The 15,714-nt window shown below is 40.2% G+C and overlaps 2 protein-coding genes across 4 annotated transcripts; both read right to left on the reverse strand.

The window, feature by feature from the left end:
• Positions 1-2,051: 2,051 nt before the first annotated feature.
• On the reverse strand, positions 2,052-3,906 carry LOC115682118 (GATA transcription factor 15-like). 3 transcript variants are annotated; one of them, XR_008818410.1, is made up of 2 exons: positions 2,531-3,596; positions 2,052-2,417 (listed from the first exon to the last, which is right to left on the reverse strand). XR_008818410.1 is itself a non-coding variant. In XM_056319677.1 (2 exons), the coding sequence occupies exons 1-2, from the start codon at positions 3,690-3,692 to the stop codon at positions 2,214-2,216; spliced, it is 294 nt and encodes a 97-aa protein (XP_056175652.1). In that variant the 5' UTR covers positions 3,693-3,906; the 3' UTR covers positions 2,052-2,213. The 3 variants fall into 3 exon arrangements, 2 of the variants coding, with proteins under 2 accessions (XP_056175652.1, XP_056175651.1); XM_056319677.1 differs by lacking the exon at positions 2,531-3,596 and adding an exon at positions 3,603-3,906; XM_056319676.1 differs by having other exon boundaries at positions 3,002-3,553.
• Positions 3,907-5,895: 1,989 nt separating this feature from the next.
• LOC115682115 (seipin-2) lies at positions 5,896-8,989 on the reverse strand. Its single transcript, XM_030606257.2, has 2 exons — positions 7,738-8,989; positions 5,896-6,605 (listed from the first exon to the last, which is right to left on the reverse strand). The coding sequence occupies exons 1-2, from the start codon at positions 8,896-8,898 to the stop codon at positions 6,126-6,128; spliced, it is 1,641 nt and encodes a 546-aa protein (XP_030462117.2). The 5' UTR covers positions 8,899-8,989; the 3' UTR covers positions 5,896-6,125.
• Between the last annotated feature and the right edge of the window lie 6,725 nt (positions 8,990-15,714).

The raw sequence follows: 15,714 nt of genomic DNA on the forward strand, positions 1-15,714 counted from the left end.
ATGTTAGAGGAACTAATAATTGTATTATTCAGTAAAGTTTAATATATATATCAAAATAAACCCTAAAAGGTCCTAAAGGATCACTTTACCCTTTACCCTTCGTACATCTAACATCAGTGTTTGATGAGTATCTCAAGGAATGAATCTAATGACCAACACGATTTCCGGGCAGGTGGGTGTTATGGTGTAGGAACGCGATCCCAATCACAGCCTTCAATGTTCGGTCCAAAGAAAGAGACCATGGATGAAAGTGAGCGTTGGAAATTTAGATGGAGATAAGTTGATGTAGAATGATGCACGTGTGAATTGTGTTAAAGAGATCCCACATTTGAGAATTGATGTGGTGTGAAGCAGTTAATATATCTTAATTAACCCATACCTCATTAATTTAAGCTTTTGATTGAAGGTGAGTCTAACTAGATATTCTAACAGGCTCGGGCTCGGACTCGGACTACCTCTTAGCATCTCCTCGAGCTAAGGTATCGGACTTTTGCTGCCCGCTCCTAACAGTGAATCTGGAAGCAATTGCATGAGAAGCATTTTAAGTAAAGCTGAGTTTGTGTGATTACACGGGGTTGCATGCATTAGATTGTAGGACTTGCCTCCCAAAGTTTAGGTCATGAGACCTCTATTGAGAAGAGAGAAAGAGTCACGAGCTGAGACCGAGATGACATTGATGGCCCGGTGGGCCGTGGATATGACACCAAACATTGTGGACTGTAACGATGAGCCCAAGCTTGACCTTGCAGTGGCAATGGCATCCTGTGGCGACTATGCAATGGAGAAGGAAGACCAAGAAGAAGAAGAAAGTAAAAGGAAAGGGAAATAATATTTCTTGAGTTGGCATACCAACACGTAAATTTAGCTGTGTAAGAGAGTCGCATCAGTTTGATTCGAAGGAGGCCTCATAGCAAGCGCAATTTAAAAAGTTAAGATACTCGGTTTGAACGGAAAACAATTTGAGTACCGATTGCAAAACGAGCAAACGTTCAAGCACTTATGAAGATTTGTGGAATTGTCAAGAATCACTTTCTCACATCCTAGAGCAGATATTAAAAGTTGCACAGAGAATTGTACTCGAGATATAAAGCTCTTTGGTGTGCAAAGTCTCTCATTTTACTAATGTAACCAACCTAGGTTGATAAATGATCTGTTTACATGCCATATAGATTAAACATAATTAAGCGTGTTGATATTCAAGTGTAAACAGATTCACTCATAAAAGGGTCAACTTGTTTGTATACAAATATGCATTGATTGACCCCTTCAATCCTTTCTAATATGATACGCTTATACACAATTAGGAAGAAGGACAGTAGAAGTGCCAAAAGTTGTGTACAGCGCTCACTTTAGTACCAAAATTTTTTTTCGGATCACTTAAGTGTCAACTCCGATTTGGGTTGCCAGAAATCCGACGTGGCTATTTTTTATTAATTTCTCAGTCCTACGTGGCTTGCCGGCGTGTCCAGTCAGCATATAGCCTCTAAACAACGTCGTTTAAAAGTTGTAAATAATGATCGTTTGAGTGTCAATTTTTTTTAAAAGTGATCACTTCAGTGCCAATCGTTGTTAAAAAGTGATCATTTCAGTGCTAAGCAATTGCCCAAACAAGCGCTAGTGCAATTTTGTGCTTTGCATCAGCTGCACAAACACGTGCTGGTGCAAGCACAAACCAGCAGCAACTAGTTGTACCACCTCATGTAGCTCGACCAATAAACACAACTAAAAACCCCTCCTCGACAAGGTAATTTCACTCCTCTCTTTCCTGCCTTGTTCTGGATAAGGGTCCACGAAACCTATTCGTAAATCACTAAAAATCTAAGTTATTATTTGATGATTGGTGACGATATTATTTTTCTAAATACTGATTTTAGATACCGCAAGCACATAGCTGGTGCAACCACAAGATGCACCAGCACTAACTTTGCACCAACAATGCATAGTTGGTGCATCTTGTGCTTGCACCAGCACATACAGTTGGTGTTAGCACAGCCAGCAAAACTAGCACACTAGCACAACCAAAAGCAATATATGGAAATGGCAAAAGCATAGACAAAATAAAGTCCATTGATATTAAACTTAGTTTTTACATTTGGTCAATTAAAATAACCAACTAGAACATTCCAACATCCAGGGGTTGGCTTCCTACAAACAAAAACATTCAACTCAACACCTAATAATAGGCTTAGGCTTTCCTCGCTAAAGACCGCTTTTCACTTCAAGTGCGACTCTACTTCGCTTAAGTAGGATGACGGTCTCTGCATCAACACTTCTCTTCCTCGGGTCAAGACCCTCCGCTTCAAGGAACCGCCGTTGATGCTGTTGCTGCGCTTCGCCTTCGTAATCTCCACTCCGATCTTGTTCATCACAGCCCGCCTCTTCCTCCTGCTCTTGATCCTGCATGCATTGCACAGAGACTATAGGACCAAAGCACAGATCGATCACAAGCTGTGTCAAAATCAAAACAACTATTGAGTGGTGAAGTAATCTTTGCTGGCTTATCATTCTCCATCACATTGACAAACTCAACCTCAAGGGGAGTTTCACTAGTGTCAGAATCATTCAATTCTTGAGACAATACTTTTTATATGCATTTTCCCTCCATGTTGACCTTCCTCGTGATCTTTTCTTCTGCAAGTCTCCCACAAAATCCCAAATGTACTATATTAAAAGGGATTAAACAAAATATTATATCCACTTCTGGATGGAATCGTTGCCAAAGACAACTCCATAGGGCTTTTTGCCCCCTTTTAGGCCAAAACTAACAGAGGCCTTGGTTACAAGTATAGAACTAACAATAACATGACAAATCAAAAGCCCATCGTAGGCCAATGAAACTCCATATCAGTAGAAAGGAAAAAGAGCTCAAAAAAGAAATTGCACAAAGATTGCAGGACCAAAGCACAGATTAATTACAAGCTACGTCAAAATCAAAATAACTATTGAGTGGTGAAGTAATCTTTGCTGGCTTATCATTCTCCATCACATTGACAAACTCAACCTCAAGGGGAGCTTCACTAGTGTCAAAATCATTCAAGTCTTGAGACAAAACTTTTTGAATGCATTTTCCCTCCATGTTGACCTTCCTCGTGATCTTTTCTTCTGCAAGTCTCCCACAAAATCCCAAATGTACTATATCAAAAGGGATTAAACAAAGTATTATCTCCCCTTCTGGATGAAATATTGCCAAAGACAACTCCATAGGGCTTTTTGTCCCCTTTTAGGCCAAAACTAACAGAGGCCTCGGTTACAAGTATAGAACTAACAATAACATGACAAATCAAAAGCCCGTCGTAGGCCAATGAAACTCCATATCAGTAGAAAGGAAAAAGAGCTCAAAAAAGAAATTGCTTATAAAGCTTCCTTAATTGTGAAATGGACTATTAGCCAACCTAAGCTAGCATAATTCCAAAAAAAAAAAAAAAAATCAAAGGCGTAAATTTTCTTCTTCGAAAGCAATAAGAGACACCGGTTTATGAAAGAGATGAAGTTAGAAACACGCATTGGAGCAACCTCAGAATCGCAGACAAATTAGCAAATAAACCAATGCAGGGAGAAACTGAGAAGACAGTATCCAGAGCAGAGTCGAATTCAGTAATCACCGAGAACTGAGGAACGGCATGATCATCGTGGAGATCGTTATTGTCTTCAACGACGGACAATGGCTCTTCAACCTCTGCACCGAATACCATCGATTTGTGATCGTCTTTGAAGACAGATGATGATGGTTTTTCCACCTCTGCACCAAAACCCACATATCCCCCAAGATCATTACTTCACTGCAAAGCAATAAAATTCAAAAAAAAACCCTAAACGAGAAACAAAAAAGGCAAGAGCTAATCGGCGCATATCTTCTTCCCCTCCATCGAAGCTTTGTCGAAACAATCCATCAACCCCTACAACAATAGCGAACCAAATCGAGCGATTTCAGTCTCCTACCCAACGCAAGAATTTCGAGATCTCAACAAGATGGTCTCGCATGAAGTCCCGATCAGTGCAACCACTAACCTTTTTCACCCAGATCTGGCATTCGCGTCAAATCTCAGTAAGATCTAGCATATCTCCGAAGCCGGCAAAGTTCGACAAACCATAGCGATTGGCGAAAGACGACCCCCAGGCATTGGGATTGGGGGGCGAATAAGCAATCGCACTGTGAAATCTACTGAATTGAAGTAGGAAGAAGGAGCTGGAAGCGAATCAAGCCTAGAATGAGGGATTGAGAGAGAGAGAGAGGTTAGTGATGATCTTGAGGATGGAGCCGAAAAACACAAACAAAGCGAGAGAGAGAGAGAGCGAGACTCTATAGTGAGAGGGGGCAAAATTCCACGTGGACTGGATTTTTTTAACAAATACGCCAACTCAGCTTATTTTTTTTTAATTATGAAAGCCACGTAATTATTTTGGCCGAAATTTCTCGCTGTTGGCACTTACTTGATTGTTTTTTCTCCGATTTGACACTTAAGTGAGCCGACGAGAACTTTTGGCACTAAAGTGAGGGCCGTACACAACTTTTGGCACTTTTAATGACCTTCTTCTTACACAATTAATTATTAATGTTAGCATGTTATTTGTATAAATACGACGCGTTTAGATAAATTAGATATCTTTAAACACCTCTAGACACGGTTATACATTTTTTTTTCATAAGGTTATAGTCTTTAGCGTTGTGTTCTATAAACTGCTGAATAGAAGTATCGCGTTTGGGTTTCAAAGTTGTGATATGATTAACCAACATATATGTTCATATCATACCTAAATTTGACACGGCACAATTACACGAGTTGCCTCAATAATTTTGATGTAAAGCAAGGGGAACAAAATATTGGATATGTGAATTAAACCCTTGTATACATTATTACATAGATTTACAATTATTCACGAGAACCGAATCAAATGCAAAATGAAATACCTAAAGATGAGGTTCAAAGAAAATAGATATGCTATATGTATGTAACTTGATGATTTCTTAATCCAATTTGTACGAGCACAGTGTTGATAAACTCTTATGGTAAGTAAGGCCTTACGAAATAACCAATTTAGACTGATACTAATGCCAACCTCTTCTGATGAACTCAAGCCCATTGATTCCAAATCCATGGTGGACCTCATCGACTTAGCCTACTTCAATCCCAGAGCACAAGCCTGTTTGTTCATGTAATCGATATGTATAAAACCGGTTTAAACTCGAGCATTGTACCATAAACATCTCCTTGTTGGTTCTGAAGCATGAACAATATGTCTTTGCCGGTCTTGTGAAAATAAGAAAAGCCACAGTTGATTCACATATGGTGACAGCAGATGAATGACAATAATGATTGGTATCCAGGAAGAGACTGTCCAAATAGTTAATTGCCATAAGGGCATATTGAACCTTTGAGTATTCCCTTTCCGTGCCTTTATTCATCAGTTTCATCCCACAAGTCACACTCTCCCAACCCTAGGAAGAAAGTTCTTGCGGAATATCCACAGTACATGTCATTGGCGCCAACAGCAGCCGAACAGCAGTAGACAGCAGTAGCGATCGTGGCGACTGACGGCCACTTATGACATTCAGTGGTTAGAATGGAGCCAAATTAATAGGGATGAACTTGTAGCAATATCATTGCTTAATCCTCACCTCTCGAACTTTGCACAGTGCTTAAACAGATTTACTTTCCATGTGCTTCCTTATCAGCTCCACCAAACTTAAACCCACTGTTTAAAGATAACTTGAAGCTCTTCAGTCCTCAAAAACAGCAACAAGCCAACATGTATTGAAAATTGTACGCACATCTAAAAGCGACATAGGCAACAAGTAACAAAGCCGAATACTCTTTGCCAACATATACTCGAGCACAGGCATTATATTTACTATTCAACTAAAGAGGAGAAAAAGAATCAAAGAATGAGCAGGAGTACATTACAAATGTCTCATTTATCAGTTTAAAAACATGTTTTAAATGGCCTTACAACTTTGTCCAGACCCCCACGAGTTTGGCCCGGCTTGGTCGCTGTTCCCCCACTTTGCAGAGGGAGGCACTCAAAACGCAGACGAATCATTTCTTTCAACGGAGGACAAAAGTGCAGATGCCAAAAATTAGATGTTACCTTTGTATCATCTATCTGCAGGCCAAAGTTCCAAACCATCACTGTGAGGGGAAAGCATTCCGAGCATCACTCCTAGCAGAATCAGCGCTCCACCTTGTTCGTGGTATAAGGATGGGATTGCAGCAGATTAGAGTAAAAAGTAACTCCACAGTAAACATAACCATGCTAATCCAGATAAATATGGTCCTCTTCCAATACCATAGGATCCTTCTTAAAAGAGGAAGCTCGGACTCCAGGGTTAGCGATGCGTCATATATTTCAGGGATGCCAGCTCCTGGAAGGAATTCTGCCCGTTGTGCAAGGACCACCTTTAAGCAGGCAGTGGGTACATCGCCTTCAATAAAACCTTGAAACTTCACGTGAATGGTTTCAGATTCCGATCCATAGCCAGCAATCAGCGGAACTACTTTAAGGAAAGTTAAGAGAAGGCGGATAGGCTCGCTTTTGAAGAGCAGCATACACGGACGGCTCAAACTTGAAAGTACTTCACCATCAGCGGACAGCAGATCAACCCTGACCTAACAAAAATTAAGGATTTGGAAGTCAGTCTTCAAGATAAGTGGTTATTTTATTACTTTGGTTGTAACCTACAAAGTTAGACCAAAAATAAAGGAGAAAAGATGAGCAGCAAAACAATACTATTTGTGCGAAACAAGAAAGAAGAAAAAGCTCATACATATACATAACATAAGAGTAAATAATATAGACATAGCAATGATAATGTCAAATTTGCTTGAGCCTCTGCTCAAGTGGGATAGATAGCAATACTTGCAGGGTAACTACAACTATTTCGGAGGAAGAAACAACACTTGATAACTCGTGCACTTCTGGTAGACCAGAAACTACCAACAAGTTTATCACTACTACAAGTAAATCTTTTCACATGAAAAGGCAACACTAGCCTAGGCTAAAAGCATATGGGTCGTGAACTGAACCCCCACTAAATATGTTGAGTATGTCTTAAATTCTCTATTGGCTTAGGCCAACTTTAGGGCTTCGGGGCAATATAAATATTGTTTTTTTCAAGTTATTGGGTTAAGAAGTTAAGACAGAAAGAGTCTTAGATTTTTGAGCCACCTTTTGTAATCCTTGAATCACTATAATGGATTTTGCTTCTCCTCTTCCCGTGGTTTTTCCCGTAAGGGTTTTCCACATAAATTTGGGTGTTCTTCATTCTTCTCAATTTTAATTTCGCTATAGTTTCCACATCAATCATAAAAAAAAAAAAAAAAAGCTTGTCACGCTACAAAATCCCAGGATGCTACTATTGGTGAATCAGACGCCTTGCAAAGAACCCTCAGAACTAGGATAAGTGAAAGTTCCCAAGAATCTGGCAAAGATCTAGAATTGCAGATTCCAGTGCTAACTGAGAAGAAGCAATAGCAACTCTTGAAGATGATGCTCTCTACGGTCAGTATATAGAAAGGAAAGGGCTAAGGCAAATAAATACATAGCGCACTTGGAAAGGCACACATCTACCTTAAACAAGACTGACATTTCGGCGCCTGAGCAGATTAAGTTCTATAAAACATATACCCATTCGCTACATAGCACACATATAAATCGCATCACACTATGAACAGACAAAGCATAACACAACATTTCAAGCCAATCAAACTGGACCCAATTCGACAGCAATAAGAAAGTTACCTGAAAGACACCTAAATATCTGTTGTACTCAGACTCTGGCAATGTCAAAGACACGGTTGCTTCCAGCTTGTGATGAGGAGGAATAACCCGCGATCTCCCACTCTTCCCCGCATCAATAATCTCACCACACTTGATACCGCATTCCACACCGGCACAAGAACTTATCGGTACATAAGCAGCCGGGCTGTGTTTCGTGTAATCAAAATTCAATTTCTCCTCTATCCTGATTGGCTCCTTCACCAGAAACCTCATTACAAGGCCACTGATCAGAGCAGCAGACACGAGTAAACCGAACAAGATGAAACAAACATAAACCGACCAAAAGAGCCCCCACCCGCATCGCAGCACGAGCTTCCAAAATGACTTATTGTCCTTGAACCATTCATGTACAAAAGGACTCATATTATCGCATACCGAATTCCATATGCCCGATAACTTCCCAGTTATAAACTCCCCGCCTCGCCTTATTGTCGCATAGGGGTCGAAGACGACCGCGTAAAATGCACGAAAACACCAAAATGGGAATGTGAAAAAGCTAACTAACAAGTTAATTTGGAATCCAATCGCCTTAATTAGCAGTCCCGCCATAGATAAGAGCAAACCCGAAGAGGCGGTTTCGCCGAGCGCAGCCGGCGAGTCAGCCGAGTCGCCGACTCGTTCATCAACCACCGTGCTCGCTGCAGACACGTCGTCCTTCCGCTCGCTCCCGCCATTACAGGCCTCGAACGGAGTCGCGATCGACTCCGCCGAGTCGCCGACGACTCCAGCATCGTTCGACGTTGTTACGGTGGAATCCTCGCCCTTATCGCGCCAAGCAATGTCCGGAACCGAAATCGAGCCCATCCCGTCCACATCCGAGCGCGCCCGCTCGATAGGACCCTCGCCTCCCTTCAAATCGCGATGGAGCCGGAACCTCTTCTCCCCGGAGCGGGCGGCGAAGCCCGATTCCGCCTCGGCCGCCCCTCCGGCGGGGACCCGACCCGAATTCCGGCGCCGGAGGCCGGAGGGGATCGCCGGCGAGGGCTCTGGCCCCGGTCCGTCGAGAGGAGAGGCGGCGGGGCCGTCGGGAGGCGGGCAATCGTAGAACGAGAAGTCGTCGGAGGCATCGTGGAAGACGGCGCCGTCGTCGTCGTCTTCGTCGCCGGAATTGGGCGAGCCCATGGAGAAGCGAGGCGAATCGGGCGGCTAGGGTTTCGTCAACATCCTGCGTTTCTCGGCGCGCTTCCGGATTGGGAACGAAAGGAAGGGGAAGGTTTTGCCGGGAGGCACGTGGCGAGAGGGGGGAGCGCCACGTGGCTTCTGGGTCCGGGGAGTCCTGGAAATGTGAAAGGAGCGGAGGAGGAGGTAAAAAGTCCGAAAACACCCAAAAGCTCGGGTCCGGCCCGACTGTTTTGGGGCCCGAATATCCCCGGGCCGGGCTGCCGGGCTTGAAGGAGAGGGGTAAGAAGAGAGAAGGGAGAGGCGGGGAGGGATTGGGCCGGGCCGGGCCGAGCGGCACGGCCCTCGACGGCCGGCGACAACGGGTACCCCCCCTGGCACCGTCATGAACGCCTCGGAAAGTTTTTGATATACTTCAATTGCATATCGGATTCAAGCTCATTGTGGGATTTTGGAGTTTTGAGCGATCTAGACAACTTACGACGTTGCTTGAGCTCTTAATAAAGTGTCCATAAACACTGTATGACTAACCCCAAATTAATGAGCCCGAGCGGAGCTCTTGATTTGGATACAGTAGATCTTTTACTCTAATTTCAGAATCTCTACCCACTCAGAGTACCATTAGGGATGCCGTAAGGCCTTACATCGGCACCTGGAATGAGGCTGTTTGCAAACACACAATAGTTCTCAAATCAGTGTTATCTAGCATCAATCATTAGGGTTTGTCCCGATAGACACCCTTCCTACTTAGTAAAAGAGAGGTGAGGAATTCGATTCCCCGCCTTCTTAGAGGGGCTAGGAATGGGGGCGTTTACTTTCAGATGTGGATTTTAACTCTCACGTTTTGTAAGGAGACAGGGCAAAAGTCTGAGAGTAAGTTGAAAGTTAGAGTATGATAGACAAAAAAAAATGTTATCTCGCATCACTTCATTACGAATCTCAATGGGTTTTATATACATGTTGTCTCTCTCTACAAACCTGGAAGTGACTCGTGGACCGAGCCACAATGGAGACCATATACATGGTGATCAGTTCCCAAATGGTTCGGTTCCTACCCAGGAGCTAGGAATCGAGCTAGAGAGATCAGTTCTCCATTTCTAGAACCGAAAACTGGACCATCTGGTCCTGAAATTGGATGCCAACTCTCTCTCTTTCTCTCTCTCATTGAGAGCACCACTTCCGCACAATCGCATTGCCATGCTCTCTTCACTCCAAGCTTGCTCGCCATCCCTATCATGTAGCTCTCGATCTCAACTCTGTCTCTTGAGCCTCCCTCTCTCTTGGTTTCGGGGTTCAATCAGGGAAGAAGGAACGAAGGTAGCCTTAAGAGGTTCGGTTAGTGATGGAAGCGAACGTGTCCTCCTCCACAAAGCGAGGCAACGCAGTGGATTTGTCAAGCGAGGGCAAGAAGATCAACAGAGGAAGAAAAAGGCGTGAGTGAGAGGGATTAGGGTTTTGTTTTAGTTTTGGGAAAGACTAAAGAGGCGTGAAAGCGCGATGAAGATACTATGAATTTTTCACATTTGTCAGAAATAAAAAAAATAACTTCAAATAAAAAAATCAATCAAGTCCGGATGGTTCGGATGGGCAGTTTAACACTTGAAATCGAGAACTTGGTCGAAATTCACCGTATCGAGAATCAAACCGATGCCCCCAAGGATCGCTCGGAACCGATCAGTTTGATTCGATCCTGTCCGAATGGTTTTTGATCCGAGCGATTCTTTTTGGTCGTCCCCGCACATAGATATGCTAAACGCGTGTAATAATTTCTCCTGGACCCTACCAGCTCTTTTGTCGGAGCAAAGGTCTAGTCCAGCTCCAAAATTATCAATTCTTCGTGATGAGGTCTCTGTCTCCTGTGGGACACCCACGTCGTTGTCAAAGTATGCAAATTGCATGCAATCACTCGACGATGAATCGACGCAGCCCCAAGCGGTCAAAGTCACCTCAAAAGCATTTCGATGCTTTGAACGTCCCTTCACCAAAGTAATATTCTTTTTAGAACCGTCATTAGCCAGTCTTTATGGGGAGTTTTGGGGCACTTTTCTCTTTGTAATGAAACTTTCATGATGCCCTAAATTTAGGGATAATGATACTATAATTATAAATGTCATAATTTTCGTACGGCGCTCACTTGAATGTCATAACTCTTTTTTTTTTCGATCACTTGAATCAATCATTTAATTTTTTTTTAAAGCGTTCACCCAAGTATCGGAAATCCGACACGGAATAATACTTATGGTGAACGTTTTTAAAAAGTTATGATACTTTAGTGAGCAATTAAAAAGTTATATGTCACTTGTGATCGGAAAAAAAAGTTATAGCAATTAAGTGAGTGTTATAACAAAAAAGTTATTACATTCAAGTGAGTGCCGTATAAAAGTTATGACACTTATGATGCCTTTTTTTTCCTAAATTTGCAAGGATACCTGGCATTGATATGATGCCTATTTGATGCCAAGTCAGCAAAATGGGCTCTAAATTATTGGAAAAAAAAAAAAAAAGAAGGAGAGAGAGCGATTGGACCATAGGACACATGGTGTAGTATGCATTCAACTCCACAACGATAGTTTGAACCATTAGAAGTTTTTTAGAACAAGGCATTGGTTTTATGCATTTATTCTTAAAATACATTGCAATTTCAAGGCCTCTAAGATTTTTTTTTTCTAGGGATAAGTGTATTGGAAGTAATAAAATTTGTTATGAAAGTGTAATTAAGTCCTAAAAAAATTTCAAGAAGTGCAATTAAGTCCTAAAAATTGTCAATTTGGTGAAATCAAGTCCTTCCATTAACTTCGTCCAACTTGATAAACGGAAAATGGTAACAAGTTTTAAGACTTGATTGCATCAATTTGACAAATTTTAGGACTTAATTGCACTTTTTGAAATTTTTAGGATTCGATTGCACTTTCGTGATATGTTTTAGGACTTGATTGCATTTTTTTGAAAGTTTTAGGACTCAACTGTACTTTTGTGACAAATTTTAAGACTTCTAATGCCTTGTTCGTTTTTTTCCAAGTGTAGTTGAATAATTCATCAAATGACTAGTGTACCTACTTAATAATACTCCAATTGTCCTATTCTTGGAAGAAAAATGCTTAGTATGAAGATCTACAACATTCATAAACTAAGCAGTGCGACAATGACAAATACTTGTTGGATATTGAATATAGCTTAATTTTGTAAATATATATTAGTCAAATTATACAAATGGTACATCAACTTTAGCCAAACGTGCAATGTGATTCATGGACATTTAATTTGTTTAATATGGTTTCTAAGCTTTAACCCAAAGTGCAGTGTGGTCCATAGACTTTCAATTTGTTTCATGTAGCCCTTGGACTTTTAGTACATGTTCAATTTAGTCCCTAAATTGCATGAAAAAGTTCACGGACTATATTGAATATTTTCATGTAATTCAGAGACTAAGTTGAACATGTACCAAAAATTTAAGGACCACATTGAATAAATTGAAAGTTCATGAATCACATTGCATATTGAGTTAAAGTTCACGGGATATTTCTATCATTATCCCATATATATTTTAGTTTAGCAAAACTTTTCGCTTCTAATCACGGGCTCAAGCCCTTCTAATGTGGCCTAGCAACGGTTCGCCCTACGAGGGCATTGACCGCAAGAGAGATCCCCCCTTCCAAAAGGTTCTGCCCACAATTAAATTGCGGTTATGTTCCCGTTCTTCGTCCATTTGCTTAAGCATCGAAGGATTCTCCCGAGGCTAAGCCCGGAGGATTCGTTTACACTTTCCAGTATGATGTTAGATCCGATCCTTCGGAGGTCCGAGCAAGTCCGACGGGACCCAAAAGACTCCACATCAACAAATTTTATTGCCCCATTAATCATGTTCATCTCAAAAGCAGTAACGATATTAGCGGGAGCGTTGATTGAGTATGGACAAATCTAATAAACTTTAAACTTGAGCTAATTTCGGCCTCAATCTTGATTATTATTTTAGGATGGAAGAAAAGATAAATGTATGCGTAGGACTTGGTAAGTCCTACACAGTATGATTAGCATTTTCTAGATCCTTAATTTTTGTCATTGACGAAATCTCTTTGTGATATTATTTTTGAATTTGACCAAAAGGGTTAAGATAATCAATATGCATCCATGTAGACAAAGGGAGAAATGTTAGTTGGGATGATTACATTCATATGTGTTCTTTGATATATATTCGCTGATGGTGATGATTTTTTATGCCACAAAACATGAGTTTCATTACATATCTTTTCTGTTTGCATAAGCATGTAGAATATGTAATTTCTGAAAATTGTGTTTCACACTTAATATTTCTAAAGAAGTTGTGTGAACATGAGCTGAATTGCATAATCTATATGTGATACCCTTTATTCTATTATTGCTTTTTGATTATGACAAAAAGGGGGGAATATAAATATGCATATATAGTTGGTTGGTTGTATTTCAGTCATTATTTGGAGAAAAACATCAAGCTCCAATTATATTTCCATTTATTATCATGCTCAACTTATTTAGTTCACATGATGAAAATTCATTCCTATTTAATACTCATGTCACTAAATAATTTGCGTTGAAGCAAGAGCTGCTGCCGTATAATGTTATTCTTTGCTCATATTATTTATTTGATTATCTCCTATTTATATTCATTGAATATCCTAAAATTTGGAGATTGCATTACGTGCTTAATAAGCCTTAATCTGAATTCCCATTTTTGGCAAAATCAAAAAAATTATTTTACTATTCACGCACGCAAAATTAAATATTTTAAAATATCTACATATTGAGAGATTATTTTGTCATTATAAAAATGGGGAAATTGTTAGAAAAATCGCTTATGATATTTTGAAGATGACAAAATAATGAAATGTTACTAATATGTGTATTGGTTAAGTAGAATAAGCTAAGAGATGCACAAGCCAATATGGTGATGATATCCTAATAGTATCATCTAAAGACTAGAAGTGCTCTGCTACTATCAAGTGTGAACAAGCCTAGAACGGAGAGTTCAGTAAATCTTGGAAGGATCATGGAAAGCTGAATAGCTGGGTAGAGCCATGATCGTTGATATGCTTTGGAGGACCAGAAAATAGAAGCTCGGGTGAAGTTGACATGAGGAATGTTTTGCCAATATAGAAGGATTCAAAGTACATAGTAAAAAGACATCTAGAAGCTGGATGGACCTTGATAAAGGATTAACAAATCAGGAAGAACATGAAGCTCTTGAGATCTTGGAGGAATCATGATAAGATTAACAACGTAGTGAAATCTTGATCTCTAATGTACTCACAAAGACCAATAGGTAGCATTTCGTAAGTCAATCCCTAGCGGGCAGCTTGGATTGACTCACTAGATTGCTAATATAAGCAGCTTACTATATCAACTATAATGAACATATTTGTCATGTGCTTAGATAATATCGATAAGACGACCTCAACATTTCTTTAAATTTGCAGGTCAAAAGATATATCAGCTAGCTTCCAGCCTAAAGCACTGGAAAGAAAATATGAAGCTAAATGAAATCAATTGTTGGCTTAATCAGAAGAATGAAATTTCGACATATAAAGCTGACATTATTTTGGGAAATCTCACCATTAACAAAAAGAAGATTTAATTGTATGAGCGATAAAATTCCCCGTGATCGTGTCTATCAATTCCGCCGGCTAATTAATCCTCTTGAAAATCTCTGGATTTAAATTCCAACCATCTCTTATCGGATTCAAATTACTGAAAGTTAAATCCGATAAGAGATGGAAACTGGCAGATAGCAAATTATGGTAAAAACTTATTGGTCCAATATGTGGCGCGTGGCAAAACTGTCCCCCTCATATCATAAGCGAAGTGCGAAGCGGCGAGTGCTGGACCGAACATGCTATTAACTCCGGCATTGACTATATGTCAGTAGGTTTGACCATGCGTAACCACATGACAGCTTGACTTTTCAAGGTGGAATAGGCTAGATCAAATTTTTTATGCTAGAACTTTCTTTTCTTTATTAGCAAGTAAATTCTACTCTAAGCTAGAGTTTACATCAAGTAAGGACTATATTTCTTAGTTATTGTAATTTTGGTGAATTTATACGCGTAATTAAAACATAAAAGTTTGATTACTCTATCACGAGTACATTATAATGTTATAAATATAATCTTGTGCATTTGAAAATTGAATTAATTGTTTTGAAGCTTACACTGAACTGAGAAGTTCAAAATTCCAGAAAAAATTGTGGAAAAATCCTCTAAAACTCGAGCACAAGTAATTGCAAATTTTAACTGGCTAACACCTAAGTAGCACCGACACCAACACGCGACACGTGACGCGACACGACTCGCCGACATGTCATTTCTCAAAAAATGAGAATTCCGACATATTGGGACACGTTATATATTATGTGTATATTTTTATATATACATAAGAAATAATCATTTTTATGATTATTTCAATTAAATTAATTTAATTCAAATCCTTAAATAAATAAATAAATAAGTAAAAAGTATTTGATGAGTGTCGGTATCCGACACGATATGGAAGCCTCCGGAGGGTGTCCGTGCTGGAGCTAACACCTTCCGCATCCACAAAAGTCACGAGGCAAAACAAAGAGAAAACAGAAAATTAGATAATCTGACAAAAGAAAAATTACAGGTGGTTGACATTTTTGTCCTCTGAAACCGAAATGATAAAGAAAGAAATTTTTTTTTTTTTTTGGTCAGAGATAAAGATAGAAAGTTGACTCTTGACTTCTGAGTTCGTTTGGCACCACCGGCGGCTACGCGTCAGCATGCATCTCCAAGGCCAAGAAAGGTGAAATAATGCACACAGAGATATATA

Source organism: Syzygium oleosum, unplaced genomic scaffold, assembly GCF_021117445.2.
Source record: "Syzygium oleosum isolate NSW1041296 unplaced genomic scaffold, Sole_v2.1 Sole_v2.18, whole genome shotgun sequence".
NCBI classification, from domain to species: domain Eukaryota; kingdom Viridiplantae; phylum Streptophyta; class Magnoliopsida; order Myrtales; family Myrtaceae; genus Syzygium; species Syzygium oleosum.

Excerpts from the sequence above, each read along its gene's own strand:
- LOC115682118 (XM_056319676.1), bottom strand. The coding sequence starts at position 3,202 with ATGGAGTTGTCTTTGGCAATATTTCATCCAGAAGGGGAGATAATACTT. Across the intron at positions 2,418-3,001 it reads CTAGTGAAGCTCCCCTTGAG|TCTCTGTGCAATGCATGCAG; the intron begins GTTGAGTTTGTC and ends TTGGTCCTATAG.
- LOC115682115 (XM_030606257.2), bottom strand. The coding sequence starts at position 8,898 with ATGGGCTCGCCCAATTCCGGCGACGAAGACGACGACGACGGCGCCGTC. Across the intron at positions 6,606-7,737 it reads GATATTTAGGTGTCTTTCAG|GTCAGGGTTGATCTGCTGTC; the intron begins GTAACTTTCTTA and ends AATTTTTGTTAG.